General features: G+C 37.2%; 2 protein-coding genes across 2 annotated transcripts in view; one reads left to right on the top strand and one right to left on the bottom strand.

Annotated features, from left to right (window-relative positions):
* Positions 1-1,932: 1,932 nt before the first annotated feature.
* gys2 (glycogen synthase 2) lies at positions 1,933-18,327 on the top strand. The gene is made up of 16 exons (XM_081362743.1): positions 1,933-2,273; positions 4,162-4,343; positions 4,980-5,171; positions 5,321-5,506; positions 7,074-7,218; positions 7,306-7,423; positions 7,588-7,708; positions 7,836-7,942; positions 8,712-8,771; positions 9,117-9,195; positions 10,794-10,907; positions 11,153-11,279; positions 15,713-15,808; positions 15,904-16,067; positions 16,210-16,290; positions 17,076-18,327. The coding sequence occupies exons 1-16, from the start codon at positions 2,138-2,140 to the stop codon at positions 17,280-17,282; spliced, it is 2,115 nt and encodes a 704-aa protein (XP_081218869.1). The 5' UTR covers positions 1,933-2,137; the 3' UTR covers positions 17,283-18,327.
* A 493-nt stretch (positions 18,328-18,820) lies between these two features.
* Positions 18,821-19,340, bottom strand: part of spx (spexin hormone) — a gene marked incomplete at both ends in the record, with an annotated part of 970 nt that continues 450 nt past the window's right edge. The window contains 2 exons of the mRNA XM_081362638.1: positions 18,821-18,921; positions 19,293-19,340. The exon at positions 19,293-19,340 is cut by the window's right edge and continues 15 nt beyond it. Coding sequence (XP_081218764.1) covers positions 18,821-18,921; positions 19,293-19,340 — 149 coding nt within the window. The remainder of the gene's footprint in view (positions 18,922-19,292) is intronic.

Here is a 19,340-nt window from a genome sequence, read left to right as displayed (position 1 = left end):
ATACTGCTGAATTGTAAAGCTTATATGCAGCACAGCTGAGCCTTTCTCTCTTCAGTGAACAAACCCATGCTTTGCTGTCCTCCTTCAATATAAAGCTTGGCTGGTGACATCATCTGACCTTATTTTACATAATATTACTGTCTTGGAAAAAATAGGACCTCCCTGTTGCCTCCCTCATCCAGAGCATTTCAACTGTAAAAATGTTAGTTTTTTTTCTTCTTCTTGGAAATCCTGTGGTAAACTGTAGCCTACACTGAAGTCGATTATTCAAATAGCTGCTGAAATTTTGCTGCGAAACCCACCAAAAGCACATTATGTGTGTTTGTAGACACATCACACATTTTAATTTGTTTTCTCTCATTCTGTGCCAAGATATGAAAGTAAAATAAGGGTCTTGTAGCGGGAAAACATGAATGGAGCCATTATGGTGTAGCCTACAATCATGGTCATTTATGTTGTGGGGAAAATATGGTAAACTTTCATTGTTATCTTGCCTTTAGCATGGTAATAAGGTGATATCATAACTACAAGAAAATGTTCCTGCCATTAAGAGTCAGCACTGACAACATTATCTGGCATGTGAGTATGAATTATGCAAATGTCGGATGTTTTTTTATTTGTGATGGAGAACTGATAAAAGCTTTTTACTCTAAGCCTTTAGGGTTGTTGTGCTTGTTTTGTGATGCTACAAACATCCTAAATGTAAATAGATAAATTATTGAAATTGAAAAGGCAGTTTTTAAATGGTAACGATAGACTTTTGAACACTCTTAGGGACTGTTTCTCAGGTAAAGTAATACAGATCATCAGTGAAAGCTAACCTACAGTGATTTAAGTTTATTTAATATTTAGGCCTAGTTGATCTATCTATCGATCGATCTATCGATCTATCGACCGACCGACCGACCGACCGACCTATCTATCTAGCCTATCTATCTATCTATCTATCTATCTATCTGGTATTTTAATTTGTCATGAATGTCCAGAGGCAAATACTTTTATTTTATTTTTATTTAAAAAAACTAAATAGCAAATGTTGTTCAGCATGTTAAACGTCAAAAACGCGTAGACGTGCGTCATAACTTTTGTATTTACTTTCCCCCCTTTTTCTCTGATATGTATTTTGTAAATATCTAGGCTACTGACTGATGTGGAAAGAAATCATGCATTGGAATATGCTATTTGTTTTACAGTAGTAGGCTATTAGATGGACTAAAAGATGAATATAGCAGTAGAATATGGGTGCGTGTATGGCAAGCCATTTTATCTTAAATTGTACGTTACTCGTCGTAATTGCATTTTTACTAGTAAGAATTACAATTAGAGAGCTTTCTAATTCAATTATTACTAGTAAGAATTCCAATTACAAAGCTCTCTAATTCAATTCTTAGTAACAATTCCAATTAGAGAGCTCTACAAATGAATTGATACTAGTAAGAATTCCAATTAGAGCTCTCGAATTCAGTTATTATTAGTAAGAATGCAATTGCAGAGCTCTGTAATTATACATTTCTTTAATTCGTTTTTTTACTAGTAAAAATTCAATTATAGAGCTCTGTAATTGCATTCTTACTATTAAGAATTTAATTACAGAGCTCTCTAATTGTAATTGTTACTAGTCATAATTGAATTGTAGAGCTCTCTAATTGGAATTGTTACTAATAATAATTGAATTAGAGAGCTCTGTAGATGTAATTCTTACTAGTAATAATTGAATTAGAGAGCTCTCTAATTGAATTCTTACTAGTAAAAATGCAATTACGACGAGTAACGCTGGGTACAATTTAAGCTAAAACGGCTTGCCATATGCGTGTGCACGTATCGTCCAGGGTCAGAGGGGTCCGCGCGCAGCGGCCAAATAGTTCGCCTTGATGTCTGTGGACTTTAGACACACGATCACAGTGTACACATGCAGATTTTTTTTTAGACTTCACTAAAGGTTAGAGAAATAGATCGAGCAGCAGCTCACATTGAGAGGAAGTGTCTCCAGGACCCCCAGGCGCTCCATTACCTAAAAGAGAACCAAAATTTGGCGTCTCAGTGGCTGCATGTTTAGATGGTTTTAGGTTCTTTTTTACCACAATTGTAATTCGGTCCATTTGCATTTGCAGCTCCAGTTGACGGATAAAAACGATTTATGAGAGTTCGTGAGATGCGACTGTCCAGATCTTTGTCAATAACATCATTAAGTGGACTTCCACAATGGGAAGAGGAAAGTCTACCTGTGGAAGATCTCCTGCTCTTTGAGGTCGCCTGGGAAGTAACTAATAAGGGTAAGAACTTACAATAGGCTACTGTTTGTATATTTTCACTGTGCACTTTTTTTATTTTTTATAATTTCGTTTAATTTTAGAGTGCATTTCCAATTTGGCAATTTTGTCAAATTATGCAAAAGGTATACCTGTAAAAAATTATATTTTATGGTTGGCCTATTTAATTTGATACATAAAATGCTAGGTATGAGCTAAGCCTTTTCCAGGCAAATTTGTAGGCCATTTTATTCCATAAATGCTTACGCTTTATTTTACGATGGTCCCCTTGATTTCAACTCACTTTCATTAGAGTATTAGTAGATTGGTTGGGTATAGGTGTTAGTAGAATAAGTTGACGTAGTTGCAAAGTTACTTATAGTTAGTAGAATTTCTGTTGGGGACCATCAAAGTAAAGTGTTAGGAGATATTAAGCAGACAGTCAACTAATACACTAGTTGACATGTAGGTGTAATGTTACTTAGTTAACAGAATGTTCAAAAGGGACCATCCAAATAAGGTGTTACCTCACAAATATTAAAATTACGTTTCATCCCCTTAATCTCCACCACATAATCATGCTGGAAATGACATAGGTCTATAATGTAATCTGTTCATGATAAAAATAAATAAAAAAAAACTTAAAATTTACCTGAGACACATGTATGTCTATTGTCCACAAATTAAAAAATATCTTAAAATTCAATTACGCAAAAAAGTACTCAAAGCTGAAGAATCACTTCACAATTGTCAAAATCTTGTTTGCTTTATCTCATTACCAAGCACACATGGTTTTTAAAATGTATTGCTAACCTCAGCAAGGTATTGTGTGTTTGGCTCTTGAAATTGCACACATTTGACCTCAAGATTGTTCACCCCTTTATCAGAAGACTTGAAATAGTTAAACAAGACAGAGCTGTCATTTATAAATGCATGTGTGTAGCATTCATACACTCTTGTGGGGCCGTGTAGCTGGTTAAATATTAAGCTCCAGATCAATTACCAGATTTTGAGACCTAATTCTGTTTTGTATGGATTGTTTCAGAACAGGGGGTTTCAATCTTTTAAATCCAAATATGATCATCCTCATGCGAGGGACTCCATCCTAAAATTTTATATAATATATAACATAAATAAAAGGAAGTTATATATTTTCAAGTATAAAATCCCAATTTATACTGTTATATTTCTTCTTCTTTTTTATTTTTTCTGTAGTACTGTATGTTTAAATAAAAATGTATTTATTTGTATATTTATATTTTACAAATGTTAATCATTTTAATCAAATGTGTTTATTTAAATTAACTTATTTTAATAAATGTATTAATCAAATTTATTTTGTTAATTAGTTTGACCTTTTTATTTTATTGATTTATTTTTATATTTTTTTACACTGCTTTTCTCTAAAGTTTTCCACAACCTCCTAACACTCCTTTGTGGCCCCCTGGGGGTCTCCATCTTCTTGTTACAAAATGGCTTTTGAAACGATATTATGTCCAGGTTTATCCCTATAAATTTAGGTGATAGTTCACCCAAAAATGAAAATTCTGTCATCATTTACTCACCCTTAAGTTGTTCCAAACCTGTATGAGTTTCTTAGTTCTGTTCAACACAAAAGAAGATATTTTGAAGAATATCGGTAACCTAACAGTTGATGGACCCCATTGACTTCCATAGTATTTTTTATTTTATTTTTCAGACTATGGAAGTCAATGGGGACAGTCAACTGTTATAAAGCAGCTTTTGTTTTCAAGAGAACTTATAAGAAACTCATACAGGTTTATAACAACTTGAGGGTGAGTAAATTAATTTTCATTTTTGGGTGAACTATCCCTTTAAGTTTTAATTTTAACAATGTTCTCATTTTGTTCCTTTTCTCATTCATAAATGTTTTATTTCCATATATCTCCAGTGGGGGGTATATATACTGTTATTCAGACTAAAGCAAAGATTACAGTGGACGAATGGGGTGAGAACTACTTTATGATGGGACCCTACTACGAACACAACTTCAAGACCCAGGTGGAGAAATGTGAACCTCCAAGCCAAGCCATCAAAGCCGCCATGGACTCCTTAAGTAACAACGGTTGCAAGGTATTGCGTATACAGTTATTGGTGTCCTATCAGGATGTCTGCATCACACACATATAGGCCCTGGACAGGTTTATTGTGGGTCTAGTCATTTTAACAATTAACAAAAATGTTTAAAAGCTGATCTAGCGTCAATACACCTGCTGTATTAGTATCAGATGATAGTATTAAAATTAGACAGAAAATAAAGCGGCTTTTAAATGTATTCAACAGCATATCTTGGGTATAAAAAAGATTTGTTGCTGTTCATTTTTTCTTAGTCTCATTCTGACCAGAAGATGACGCTAGAGGATCCCTGTAAGGGGAAGCAAATAAAATATCCATTTTGAGTTAAACAGCATCAGCAGAGGAACTTTGAATTTTATTTGATCAGAAAAGTGTATTTTATCTAATACATTCCTTTGTGTGTGTGTGTGTCGGATCTCCTATATACAGTACATACGTAATATACAGTATAAATAATACTAAAATAACACATGTGATGGGACATAAAACAATCACTTGTTTTTTGGACAGGAAAGTCTTTAATTTTATAGATTCCAACAAGAATAGAAATAAGTGGAGTCTTCCTATACTGCCTATATGTTGGTATATTTGCCTATTTTGATGACATTGCCTTCAATTTCTCTCTACATGCAGGTTCACTTTGGCCGCTGGTTGATTGAGGGCAGTCCGTACGTCATCCTCTTTGATATTGGGGCAGCTGCCTGGAACCTGGACCGCTGGAAGGGGGATCTGTGGGACACATGCAGCATCGGGCTGCCCTATCACGACAGGGAGGCCAACGACTCGCTCATCTTTGGTTCTCTTGTGGCCTGGTTCTTCAAGGAGGTAAACTTTACACTGAAAGCCATCTGAGTATACATAGCTGTAGTCTTCCAGTCTGTCCGAGCTGAAATATGAACGGATTCAGTGTGTTAACTTGTAGACATTGGGATTAATCTGCTGATGATATTAAACCCGTCTGTCTCCTTCTGCAGTTAACAGACCAACTTCAGGACAATCCCAACGTAATCGCTCATTTCCACGAATGGCAGGCTGGGACAGGACTTGTACTGAGCCGCTCCCGCAAGATTCCCATGGCAACCGTTTTTACCACACACGCCACCCTACTGGGGCGGTACTTGTGCGCTGGTAATGCAGACTTTTACAACAACCTGGACAAGGTGAGGATATTTTTCACACTGTACATCAGAGGTTCTTAACCTTTTTGACTTGAAGGCCCTTCACTGTCCAACACAATATTCTAAGGCCCCCTACATAATATAATATTGCATTATAATATATATATGCCGAATTTTGTCCCCGGCCCTTGAGTCCCCAGTATAGATAGGTTTAGGAATAGGTGTGGGGTTGGGGTTAGGATTAGGCAATCAGGTTGCAGCCTCAATGAGGGGGTTAATAGTTTTGCAGCGAGTTTAAATTCGGCACAACACCGGTGTGGTGTGAGTTTACAGCTGAAACTGACGTAGGAAAGTGTGATGTAACATTAACCCATCATGCGTTCTGTGTGCTCGTCCATTGCCTGTTATTTTAGTAAGTAATTACTAGTACTGCAAAAATAGATTGATTAGAAAATATTTGAAAAAACTGCTGAACAGTGAGCCCCTAGGCTAATAGCTTAGGTAAGCCTATGTGTTAATCTGCCCCTGATACACACACACACACACACACAGCCGTGAAAAAATTTGTTCAGTAAGATTTTTTAAAAATGTTTTTGAAAGAAGTCTTTTCTGCTCACCAAGGCTGCATTTATTTAATCATAAATACAGTAAAAACAGGAATATTGCGAAATATTATTACAATTTAAAATAAATGTTTTCTATTGTAATATATTTTAAAATGTCATTTATTCCAGTGATGGTGAAGCTGAATTTTCAGCACCATTACTGCAGTGTCACATGATCCTTCAGAAATCATTCTAATATGCTGGTTTACTGCTCAAGAAACATTTCTTATTATCAATGTTGAAAACAATTGTCCTTTTTTGTGTGAAAACTGTGATACTTTTTGGAAATGTCAAAAGACCAGCATTTATTTGAAATATAATTATTTTGTAACATTATAAAAATCTTTACTCTCACTTTTGATAAATTGAATGCATCCTTGCTGAATAAAAGTATTAATTTCTGAAAAAAAAGTATTTAATTACGGACCCCAAACTTTGGAATGGTAGTGTGTATATTCTGTAAACCTTATTCTCGTAACACGGTGTCTGTATTGTATACATAAACATTTTGAGTGAACCATATTAAATACTTCTGCTTACATAGTAAAACGTTTAATTTTCACCTATTGTACATTACAATAAATAAAGAAAACTACAAAAAAAAGTGTGCCCCACAGAAATCAATCAAGTTAGTTGGTGTAGTGAACACTTATTAGAGGTGAAACTGAGCAAGTGAGAGTGCATGCAGACTGCAGTGATAATTGGGGCTGGTGTAGTGAGCATAAAGGTCATCATGCCTGAAGGTTGACTGAAGAATAATTGACAGCATCTTATGATTTACCGACTGATGCTATCGCCTATTGGCCCCAGAGAGACTTCCTTCACCGACTCATTATTCTAACTACATCAGGATTGTGACTAAAAGTTTATTATTATGAAAATAAAATAATATTTTTGATCTGTAAATTCTCAATTCAGCAGAGTTTGCACAAAAAAAATCAACTTTGCATCCAAGAGACTATAGTCTCCCCATTTAATCTAATTTTATTTCCTATTTCATGCAGTTTAACATAGACCAAGAGGCAGGAGAGAGGCAGATCTACCATCGCTACTGTTTGGAGAGGGCTGCTGTACACTGCGCGCATGTCTTCACCACCGTGTCCCAGATTACAGCTGTGGAAGCCAATCACATGCTCCATAGACAGCCAGGTATTACAAAGCCCCTCATCTGCCCCATAATTAACTTCTGAATACATGATGTTGAAAATATCATGTTTATATGCACTGCCCTTGCAGATGTGGTCACCCCAAATGGCCTGAATGTTAGGAAGTTCTCAGCCATGCATGAGTTCCAGAACCTGCACTCCATGAACAAATCCAAGATCCAGGAGTTTGTAAGAGGTCACTTCTATGGGTTAGATCTCTTTTCTGTCTGCACAATAACACACACACTTGTAAAAAAAAAAAAAAATATATATATATATATATATATATATATATATATATATATATATATATATATATATTGGTGCTTGTTATCATTTCTTTAAAAAAAAAAAAATCTCTTCTCACTGGCAGATATCTGGACTTCAATCTGGAAAAGACTCTGTTCTTTTTCATCGCTGGACGATATGAGTTTTCAAATAAAGGAGCAGACCTGTTCCTCGAATCTCTGTCCAGATTAAACTACTTGCTAAGGGTATGAACAGTCACTGCTTTACTTATACAACTTAGTTTCTTCATAAAATATAATTATCTTGTTTAAGCATACCGGTCAAAGCAAAAGATGTTCATTATTGATTGTATTTTTGTGTTATGGCTAACAGGTTCATAAGAGTGATGTTACAGTGGTTGTGTTCTTTATCATGCCTGCCAAAACCAACAACTTCAATGTGGAGTCTCTTAAAGGACAAGCTGTACGCAAGCAAATGTGGTGCGTAACTGCTTGAGTATATAACCATCATTACTAGTCTTAATCAATTAAACCAGGGAGCGCTCAGAAATGCAGTATAACATACAAGACTTTGCAATAAGTGACTGAGTTAACCAGGTATATATATATATATATACAGTATACAGGGGCTGAATCTGAAATCGCCCCTAAACCCTCAACCACTATTCCCTATGTTAGTCCACTAATACAGTTCACTTAAAGGAGTGAATGAAAACGAGTGATCGAATTCAGACAGCCAATGAGCATACATTGGTTGCACACTCGTTATGAAATGTGGGATTGAATAAGTGCACTCAATAATGTCCACTATGGTTTCAGACACCACTACAAATGGCTGTCCCCTCAAATAACACACTATTTGAGGGTATAGGGGGCATTTTCGGATTCAGCCAGAGTTAACAGGGTAAATGAGAAACAGCTGAAACTAATCAGGGATAATGAGTCTGGGCAAAGGATTCTGGGAAATGCAGTTCATGGTGGAATTACAATGGTCTGGGGAGGAGTGCTCTCTGGTGGCTATCCTGGTTTTTATTTATTTTACTCCTGGGCCGAGAGTTAATTTTGGATCTTGGATTTTGGATCTCTATTTCTAGTAGCTCACAACATTAGAGTAGAGCCCTGATGCTGGATCAGATTTCCCACTAGTTATACTTATCATATTTATTAGGCAATAAAAGGAAATGGCTCTTCTTTTCAGATGGCATTAGTGTACAAGACTTCTCCAATATTTTTTCCGTCTGTCTCTCAGGGACACAGCTCAGTCGGTGAAGGAGAAGTTCGGCAAAAAGCTTTACGAGGGCTTGTTAAGGTTGGTGGTTTCCACTCTCTGTAAACCCTCCCTCGTACAGATCTGACAAAACAGGGCTCAAAATTGATGTGACCGTAAATGTCGTCAAGTATGTGATGATGAAGAGTGATGAACATTTGATGTCATAAACTGGAGTGGCTAAGTAACCTTCAAGTGTTGATATTTCACAGTGTCTACCAAGTGTTGATGAGAATACACTACACTTCCCTTGGGAGTTGTCAGAATATAGGATATTGTTAATGGCATTGTGTGATGTCAATAGTTCATTTCTCATGTGTGATCATGGAGAAAGACAGTGTGTGTGTTTGTAGGATCTCATCTAATGAAGTTCTCCTGCGTTCACAGGGGTGAGATCCCAGACATGAGCAAAATCCTGGACAGAGATGATTTCACAATCATGAAGAGGGCCATTTATGCAACACAGGTCAGACAAAATGTTGCACAATTCTTATATCACAAGAGGCCACATTGAAAAATAACCAAATGAATCTTACTGTGCTTTCAAGGTATCAGTTTATGATATCCCTAAAACATTCTAGTTAGTGGTTTTTAATGAGAGAGAGAGAGAGAGAGAGAGAGAGAGAGAGACATGTTTAAAACTGGTTATTTAGTTCATGTTCGAGAGAGAGAGAGAGAGAGAGAGAGACATATGTTTAAAACTGGTTATTTAGTTCATGTTCAAGTTCATTGGCTACTCCTATGTACTCAAACTGTTTAGACACTTTTTTAGGAGAAGCAATTTGTAAATGCAGTTTATTAAAAATAAAAAGCCAATTTAAATGTTGCCTTTTGAATTGATTTAATTGATTTGCATTTGACTACATTTTTAAAGCTGAATTAAATCAGCTGTTTTAAAAGTCTTTATTTGTCCCTTTTTTATTTTTGAAATAATACTTTGATATAGTTTTTTTTGTAACAATCACTAAATTGGATATTTGACAGTTGCATGTCAGCCAATCTCTTACCTTGTGCTATTTTCATGTCTCTTGCTCTCTTCTCACATGCTAAAATAATTTCAACTCTAATCACTATTTCATGTGCATTTATTTATTTGATAAGTAGCCATGAAAAAAGGATAATATCAGCTGGTCATTATCACAAAAGAAACCCTTTCAGGATGATACTACAAATTATCATTATGTATTAAACTTAACACTATGTTGTTTTGATTTAATTTATTCTGTAAAATCTAATCTAATTAATATTTCCTTCTCTTTTTGAGAACATCACTTAATCATGATTTAGGACAAACTATGGGTCTAAAGATGGACGTCTTTGAATTAATGAGTAAATGTTTTCAGGGGGGTTTCATTCATTCTCTCCTGCCCTCCATCTGTTTTGTATGAATGGACTATAATCAAAGGTCAGGCTGAGGTTATAGTGAATATCGACATACTAAGCCTCTGTAAATCTGTGGAGGAATCCCCTGCATCATTCTACTGGATTACTGGCGGTGCGGTTTGTGTTACAGATCTCAGTGACGTATTTAACCTGACTGTCTGCGGTCGATAGATTGAATGTGTTACTGAGATTTATTCTACAGCTTCTTAATGGCAGTGTTATGAGCAGAACGTCAATATACAGCCACTCTGGTTAGATTTATTTGGGTATCAATATTTCGGGGAGCTAGCGAAGGAGAGATATCGATCTGTTAGTGTTGGTGTTTGTTTATAAAGAAGGAATGAGAGTAAAAAATGAGGCTAATTTTTCTGGAGAGTTAAAGTCCACTCACTCTTTTCCTATGACTCAGTCTCTGGAATTTAATAGCAAGAATAATGTATATTAGAAACCATTGAAATGATGCAAGTAAGTGTAGAGCAGGCAGCCAATTTTGATAGGAAGATTGCTTTTTTCTATAACTTAAATGGAGTTTCTAAACTTTGAACCTCATGATTTGTATTCAACAACTGCTTATGGATAGCTGATTTCTTTATATGTTAACCTTTCATACACTTCCATTGACACTTCCATTGGCTTCCATACACTCACCTGTAATTATGTTCATGTCTTTGTCCTTCATAGAGACACTCTCTCCCTCCAGTAACAACTCACAACATGCTGGATGACTCCACAGACCCCATCCTGAGCAACATCCGCCGAATCGGCCTCTTCAATGGACGCAATGACAGAGTGAAGGTGTGCAGTTCACGATGTCTGACCCCAGTAGATTTAGACAAGCATCACCGCACGTTTCAGTTTTATCTACTGACCCCAGGTCATACTTATAGTTAAGCCCTGAATGTCCATGTAGGTTGTCTTGAGTTCATGTTAAGTGCATCACATGATGGATTAAAGATGTGTTGTATTGATTGATTGTGGTAAATCTTTATAAATATGTGTGTATGAATGGCCTTGAAGTATTAATTGTCAGTATTTGTCAGATTGTGTTCCATCCGGAGTTCCTGTCCTCCACCAGTCCCCTGCTGCCCATGGACTATGAGGAGTTTGTGCGTGGCTGCCATCTGGGAGTGTTTCCATCCTACTATGAACCATGGGGCTACACGCCAGGTTTAACACTCAACGCATTTTAGTACATTCACATCGGTCACAATTTTGCATTCAGCATTTTGTGACTCGACTTTAACATAAACATTGACATCAGAATTTAAGCTCGATTTTATACAGTAGCATTTTTATATTCACCTTTTTTCTGAACGTGGACGTTTTGCCTGACTTGTACCAGAATTAGGCTTTATATTTCTGATCTCCTGTGTTTCTAGTCAAATTAGCATATTTTCCAAACTGATGTAACGTTAAACCTATGAAAGGGGTTTAAAAAAGCACATGGCTCCATAGTGCCATCACTTTACAGTTTTGCAATGACCGTCTTTTCTCAGTGCCTCACCCGTCAAAGTGTAATGATTGCGTAGATGATGAAGCGACCCAAGGTTAGCTACACTGAAAACAGATGGTTTTATATTTTCATATTTATGTTATGTTACAGCTCCCGATCGGGGTGAAGTTCGTATATACCTTTTTGGAGAGTGTTTTAACTTAAGTGCTACAAGCCATGCTTGTTTTCTCTTGTCAGTCTTTGGCATAGAATGTGAGGCATACGGACATTCTTTTCAGAATTGCTGGTGCTCAAAACAAGTGCTTTCCAGCATCCCGCACGATATATCAGCCACCATATCGGTATCGGCCGATATCTGTTAAAGGGATGGTTCGGAGTAATTTCAACCTAGGGTCCTTTGCACCATGACCTCGAGCCAAACTTGATGTACTTCCTGATGTACTTACAAACTTTCCACTGCCTCGTTTTATGAGTGCAGAACCTATTTGTACTACTGTAGAAGTTTGGTACCATTCCGGGCTTTATTAGTGGGGTAATTTACGAGATACAACCTTGGGTTTGGGTTGAGGTCATGGTGCAAAGGACCCTAAGTTGAAATTAGTCCGAACCATCCCTTTAACATTTAATGTTATTGTTATTGGCCCGTTGAGAAAATTTGGCCGATATATTAAAGGGGGGGTAAAACACTCATTTTCAGTCAATCTCATGTTAATCTTGAGTACCTATAGAGTAGTACTGCATCCTTCAAATCTCCAAAAAGTCTTTAGTTTTATTATATTTATAAAAGAAAGATAGGCTGTACCGAGTCTTTCTGGAAAAAAACGAGCGGCTGGAGGCGTGCCGTGTGAGCGGAGCTAAAGCTGTGGTTACGCGCCGATAGCTAACACACAGACATTTGAAGCAGAAAAGCAGTTTTACTCACCGCCTGCGGTTCCAACGCACGACCGTGAACCTTTATCGTTGGGATGATCCTTAAAGGGTTAGTTCACCCAAAAATGAAAATTCTGTCAGTAATTACTCACCCTCATGTTGTTCCAACCGCGTAAGACCTTCGTTCATCTTCGGAACACAAATTAAGATATTTTTGATGAAATCTGAGCCATTTCTGAATCCTCCATAGGCTGCTATGTGACCGAAACTTGCTGGCCCAGAAAAGTTATTAAAGAGATCGTTAATATAGTCCAAGTGACTCCAGTGGCTCAATCTTAAGTATATCAAGCGACGAGAATACTTTTTGTGCGCAAAAACAAACAAAAATAACGACTATTCATTTCCTTCTCTCTGGACCTCGTAGTGTTTTTGCGCTGCGCGTCTGTGTTGCACGTCATCACGCATCACACAGATGACCGGCGTCGGCCAATAGTGAGCCTACGTGGTGACGTGTACACAGACGCGCTGCGCAAAAACACTACGCGAACCAACTAGAGGTCCAGAGAGAAGGAAATGAATAGTGGAATAAAGTTGTTATTTTTGTTTGTTTTTGCGCACAAAAAGTATTCTCGTCGCTTTATAAACTTAAGATTGAGCCACTGGAGTCACTTGGACTATATTAACGATCTCTTTAATAACTTTTCTGGGCCAGCAAGTTTCGGTCACATAGAAGCCTATGGAGGATTCAGACATGGCTCAGATTTCATCAAAAATATCTTAATTTGTGTTCCGAAGATGAACGAAGGTCTTACGCGGTTGGAACAACATGAGGGTGAGTAATAACTGACAGAATTTTCATTTTTGGGTGAACTAACCCTTTAAGCATTAGACGATCGTCGCGAATCCGGCGTCGAACTGGGCTTTGTTTATAAAACAATCATCGTCGAAATGAAGGGAACAAACAGTCTTGCACAACTCCGTTGATGCTCTAGAAAAACAAACTCCATCCACTGGTCCCTTAACGCTGGGTTCTTTGGGAATCTGTGCAGGGTTGTCTTGCCCTGGCAACCAAAAACCCACTTCTTTGGTGCCACTGACTTCCCTAAAGCCGAGCATAGCGCTTTGATGGGCGTACTGCTTTCGCTCTCTCTCGCTCTGGTCTATGGTTGCGCGCGCGCCCGCGTCCTTCCCGGGAGAAGTGCCCTTAGGACCCGTATAAGGAAATTCCGCCCCATCTGACGTCACACAGGCCCATACTCGAAAAAAACTTTCCGAAACTTGTGACAAACCGGAAGGAGCATTTTTGGAACAGAAATACTCCTTCAAACGTACAATTAAATTTTTGAAACTTTGTCCATGTTTAGCATGGGAATCCAACTCTTTAACAATGTAAAAAACTCAGTATGCATGAAATAGCATTTCACCCCCCCTTTAAAGCCGATAAATAATGGATTATTATTTACTTCAGCTGAGACAATTAAGATGTGCACTGCTCACCATGATGGTTTAGAATAGCTTGAAATAATACGATTGCAATCACTTCAAAAAAAGTAAAATACAGTTAAAGGGGGGGTGAATTACTGTTTCATGCATACTGAGTTTTTTACACTGTTAAAGAGTTGGATTCCCATGCTAAACATGGACAAAGTTTCAAAAGTTAAGTTGTACGTTTGAAGGAGTATTTTTGTTCCAAAAATTGTCCTTCCGGTTTGTCACAAGTTTCGGAAAGTTTTTTTCGAGTATGGCTCTGTCTGATGTAAGAGAGGGCGGAATTTCCTTATATGGGTCCTAAGGGCACTTCTCCGGTAAGATCGCGGGCGCGCGCGCACTCGTAAAACAGAGCAAGAGAGTGAAAGCAGTTCGCCATCAAAGCGCCCTGCCCGGCTTTTGGGAAGTCAATGTCACCAAAGAAGTGTGTTTTTGGTTGCCAGGGCAAGACAACCCTGCACAGATTCCCAAAGAACCCGGCGTTAAGGCACCCGTGGATGGAGTTTGTTTTCCTGAGCATAAACGGAGTTGTGTAAGACTGTTGTTCCCTGCATTTCGACGATGATTGTTTTATAAACAAAGCCCAGATCGTCTAATGCTTAAGGATCGAGCAGTCACAATGATAAAGGTTCGCGGTCGTGCGTTGGAACGGTGAGTAAAACTGTTGAACAAATGTCTCTGTGTGTTGTTAGCTCGGCGCGTTAGCACAGCTAAGCTTCGCCCACACGGCCCGCCCCCAGCCGCTCGTTTTTTTCCGGAAAGACTCGGTACAGCCAATCTTTCAATTAAAAATATAATAAAACAAAAGACTTTTTGGAGATATGAAGGATGCAATATTACTCTATAGGTACTCAAGATTAACAGGAGATTGAGTGAAAATGAGCATTTCACCCCCCCCCCCCCCCCTTTAAGTACAACATGTGCTGTCATATAGGCTACAAAAATTTTTTTGAGAACAATATAACTGTGTGCTTGGGACATGGACTTTAATAGTGAGACTTTTGTTTTGTAATCAGGCTCTCAGAAATGAAATAAAAACTTGGATTTTGATTTATCGGCCAAGATATCTGTTATCGGTTTTCAAATGTAAAGAATTATCAGTTATCGGTTCGGTTTATCCCGACTTTTCAGGAATTCCTTATTTTTATTGATGTTGTTGAGGCAGACAGAAACAGCACTGCTTAAGCCTGATTTCACGGTTAGCTTAGATGGGAAGACAAAGATGAACAGATTAAGATCAATAGGCCTATACATCTATTTCAATGAAAGTTCTCCAAGCGGACAGGCAGAATAAATACAACCATACATAACGGAAATTGAACAAAGACAGAGTGGAACTAAATAGCAAAAACAGATGATGGTAATTAATAGGACATAGGTGATACAGATGAACTAATGATGGTAACCAGGGAGACAGACTAGTGGCGGGAAACTGAACAAAAGAACATGTGACAAATGACAACTAACTGAAAAGTCCATGAACACACCTGCGCTCATTTTTATTTTTAGCAATGTTCAAAAAGATTCTGTATAATTAATTCAGTCGCTCTTTTTATCCTGTACAACAATGGGTTCCATATGGAGACGGTATACAAACGGAAGTTAGAATCTATCATGGCGGCTCTCATAGGTTACTCAGGAAAAAGGTGGATATACACAGTTTATTTGTTTATAAACGTATACAGTATATTTAAAAAGCAGATTTTTTTTAACCTTTTTTGTCAGTTTAGGATAAACACATACTGCGTATGACTCTTGTTGATCATCATCTGTAATCTGGTGTGTTCAGGTGAGTGTACTGTAATGGGAATTCCCAGCGTAACCACCAATCTATCTGGGTTTGGCTGTTTCATGGAGGAACATGTCTCCGACCCATCTGAATATGGTGAGTGAATCATGAAACGAGACACTGCTTTCGCACAGCTTAATTGTTTTTGTATTATCAATATGTTTTACATTACATTGTGTATTATGTTGTAGGAATCTACATTGTGGACCGGCGATTCCGTTCTGCAGACGAGTCGTGTAACCAGCTGACTCAGTTCATGTTTTCATTCTGCCAAAAGTCGCGCAGACAGCGAATAATCCAACGCAACCGAACGGAGAGACTCTCTGACCTGCTGGACTGGCGATACCTCGGACGGGTGAGTATCTTCTCAGCTCACGCTCTGCCTCTGAGTACTCAGGTCTGATTCACCTTTATTTCATTGGTTAACATTGTGTAAAAGGACATTGGTTAATTTGCATGTTTTCTTTATCAAGTTGTCTGTGTTTCTCTCTGCTCAGTTCTACATGCAAGCCAGACATCTGGCCCTCAGCAGATCCTTCCCTGCTAAATTCAAAATGGACCATCTCAACCTCACAACGGTGAGCCCTACTAACACTCACACTCTCTCAGATGCACATTAATGCTCTCGCACTGACAATGACAACACAATTCTGCACTACTTGTAAGCTGTGTGCTTAGTTTCATCATCTTATATGAACCTAAAGGTCAAGGACATTATATACACCATTATTCAAAAGTTCAGGGTCAGTAAGATTTAAAAAAAAAAAGAAATTAATACTTTTATCAAGCAGGGATGCATTAAATTGATCAAAATTGACAGTAAGGACTTTTACATTGTTACAGAAAAATTCTACTTTGAGTAAATAGGCTATAAAAAAAAAAAAAAATCTTATGTAAGAAATAAACTCCCTTCCAAAAATCACTCCTACACCTTTCGCTCAAAGATACGCATATGACATCCTCCATAGACATCATTAAATCATTATCAGCATGGCAGGTTAATGCTGATTAGGAGCAAAAACTTTATATTGAGTTTCGCCTCATCTCTCTGCTCTCAAAATTGCTAATCTGGGTGTTATTGAATGTACTGTATGACATCTAACACTCCTGAGTGATGAGGATGCACCGCAGTTGAGCTTCGTTCTTGAGTTTAATTGACAGGATAACATTTACCTGCTCAGGAAGACGACTTGATTCCCATTCGAGCTCACTCACAGTTGTTCTACACATATGCTTTAAAAGACTACACACATATACACACACAAAGAAAATTAAAGATGTGTGAAATCAATGAATCAACAAGTCTCTTGTTTACCATTATATCAGAATCAGTATGAGTGATTGAATCTTTTCGTTTGCACAGACACAAGGTTTCCGTTACCCGCGACCCTTATCCGTCCCTCCATCCCCGTCAGCTTCCCTCCACTCCACCCCTCACCACAGCGACGAGGAAGATGACGACACCTATGACGAAGACGAGGAGGCCGAGAGGGACAGGCAGAACATCAAGGCTCCTTTCACTCTGGGTGCGGAGCCTGAGGGTAAGCAACCGCTGGAAAATGGGAATTAAGATCCGCACCCTCCTGCTCCTGTAGCTCAGGCATATTTACACCTGCTACCCTTTGAGAATGTGCTACAGCCTTTACTTGGATTATTAATATCACCAAAGTATGAACAAGAAGATATCTTGAACATACAGTGGCGTCCAAAAGTCTGAGATCATGTCATGATGTGGGTCACACTTTATTTTAGGGTGTCCTTGTTACAGTGTAAATATGCAGGATGTACTGAGTAATATTAATTAACATGTACTTACTATAGGGTTGGGATTAGGGTTTGGTTTAAGGTTAGTTGCATGTTATTATGCATCGTTTACTGTTATTACTATAGCAAGTAACAGACTAAAATAAAGTGTGATCAACATTTGCCATTAAAAATTCAGGTAACGCTTTATTTTACAGGTACTGTAATAACTATAAATTATGCATAATTCCATGCAAATAACCCTAAACAAGACCCTAACCCCATTATATAGTAAGTACATGTAGTTAATTATTATTACTTAGTACTTAAATGTATAATTACACTGTAACATGGAAATTTTTAAACAAAATTCTATTTAAAATTGAAAATGCTGATAAGTACTCATTTGTCATTGTGGATGCTTTACTGATAATAGAGTATGTAATAAAAATATAGAAAAAACAAAAACATTTTCAATATTAAGTCTCAGACAGTCCACTGTATGAAATATCATGTGTGTTCCACTGGTGAGATATTAGTGGGCTATTTTTATTTTTGGTATATTGGTGCCATGAGGCTGTAATAGAGAAAATGTAAAAGAAATCGGATGTATTTTTTCCCTATAACATACTTTTATATATTTCCAAGATATTAATGTGCAGAAATGTAAAACATCCCACCCATGTTTTGTTAAAAAGGTAGAAATCTGAGTGTCCTTGTTATACGTTACATGTCCTGACTTTGTAAATTATGCATAATTACAAGCAACTAAACCAAACTCTAATCCTATGTTGTTAATTAATATTGCATAATATTGTATAATTACACTGTAACAAGGACATCTTCAAATAAAGTGCAACCAAAAAAGTCTCACTCATGGTAGCAGTTATCAGTGCAAATTTAGTTTAATTAATTGAGAAAAAGTTCAGACATTCTCAGATATGTATTTTACAGACCATTCAATTCACATGTTGATTTAACATGAGAAAATGAAAAGGAAACAAAGTCTGTACAGAATTTCAATCATCATAAATAGTCTCTTTTCCAAGATGATATGTCTTGAAAAAACAATCCAATATTTCACCTGAAATAAAACAAAAAGAAATTAAAATGCCTTAAAATCAGCCTTGTGTTACTTAAATTATCAGTCCAACTCCACGTCGTGGAATGATGCAAATAATCTGGAAACATACATAACTCAACTCCACATTAATCGAGTCTAACTGTAATAGCGTTGAACAGTACATAATGAACCTTCAGAGAAGTTAAACACAGGCATCATCGTAGCTGAGGGTGAACTTGAAAACATTAAATTCCACATGATTCAGATGTAAGAGTGAGTTGTTCGAGCTCTCTTAGTGGGTTTCAGTAAAGCTCACCCTGGTCTCTGGCTTGCTGGAGAACATTTAAGAGAAACGCAGCCGCTTTAGACATGCTCAGGTCTTCTGTGTTTTGGCTGCGTGACTCTGTAGAGAGTTTACAATTTACATTAGCGTTCATGCTACAATGTAATTGCATTAGAAGTACACTGTAAAAAAAGATTATTGGTTTAACTTAAATTTTTAATTTCAATGAACTCAAAACTTTGAGTTAATACAACGGAGATTGGTTTAATAAATAGAAACTCAAAATATGTCATCTAAACCACATTTATTATCTAAGTTGATCTAAGTGAAAAAGTTTTGATAAATCATGAAAATATTTTTTACTTGTATTTACTAGCTTACAATTAGTATTTAACAATTACACTTGCGTGCAACATGAACACTGCAGTTTCACCATGCATAGATAATGGTTAAGCTTACAAATTACGAGAAATATAATAAATAATTCATACCCAAGCGTATTGTGTCATACAAGTCCCCTTCATTTCTGTCTTCTGACA

This window comes from Scardinius erythrophthalmus (genome assembly GCF_964197995.2).
Source record: "Scardinius erythrophthalmus genome assembly, chromosome: 4".
Lineage (NCBI taxonomy): Eukaryota > Metazoa > Chordata > Actinopteri > Cypriniformes > Leuciscidae > Scardinius > Scardinius erythrophthalmus.
Note: the sequence above shows the minus strand (reverse complement) of the source record. Positions and strands in the feature narration are given on the sequence as shown.

Excerpts from the sequence above, each read along its gene's own strand:
- gys2 (XM_081362743.1), top strand. The coding sequence starts at position 2,138 with ATGAGAGTTCGTGAGATGCGACTGTCCAGATCTTTGTCAATAACATCA. Across the intron at positions 7,709-7,835 it reads GATTAAACTACTTGCTAAGG|GTTCATAAGAGTGATGTTAC; the intron begins GTATGAACAGTC and ends TATGGCTAACAG. Across the intron at positions 16,068-16,209 it reads ACTGGCGATACCTCGGACGG|TTCTACATGCAAGCCAGACA; the intron begins GTGAGTATCTTC and ends CTCTCTGCTCAG.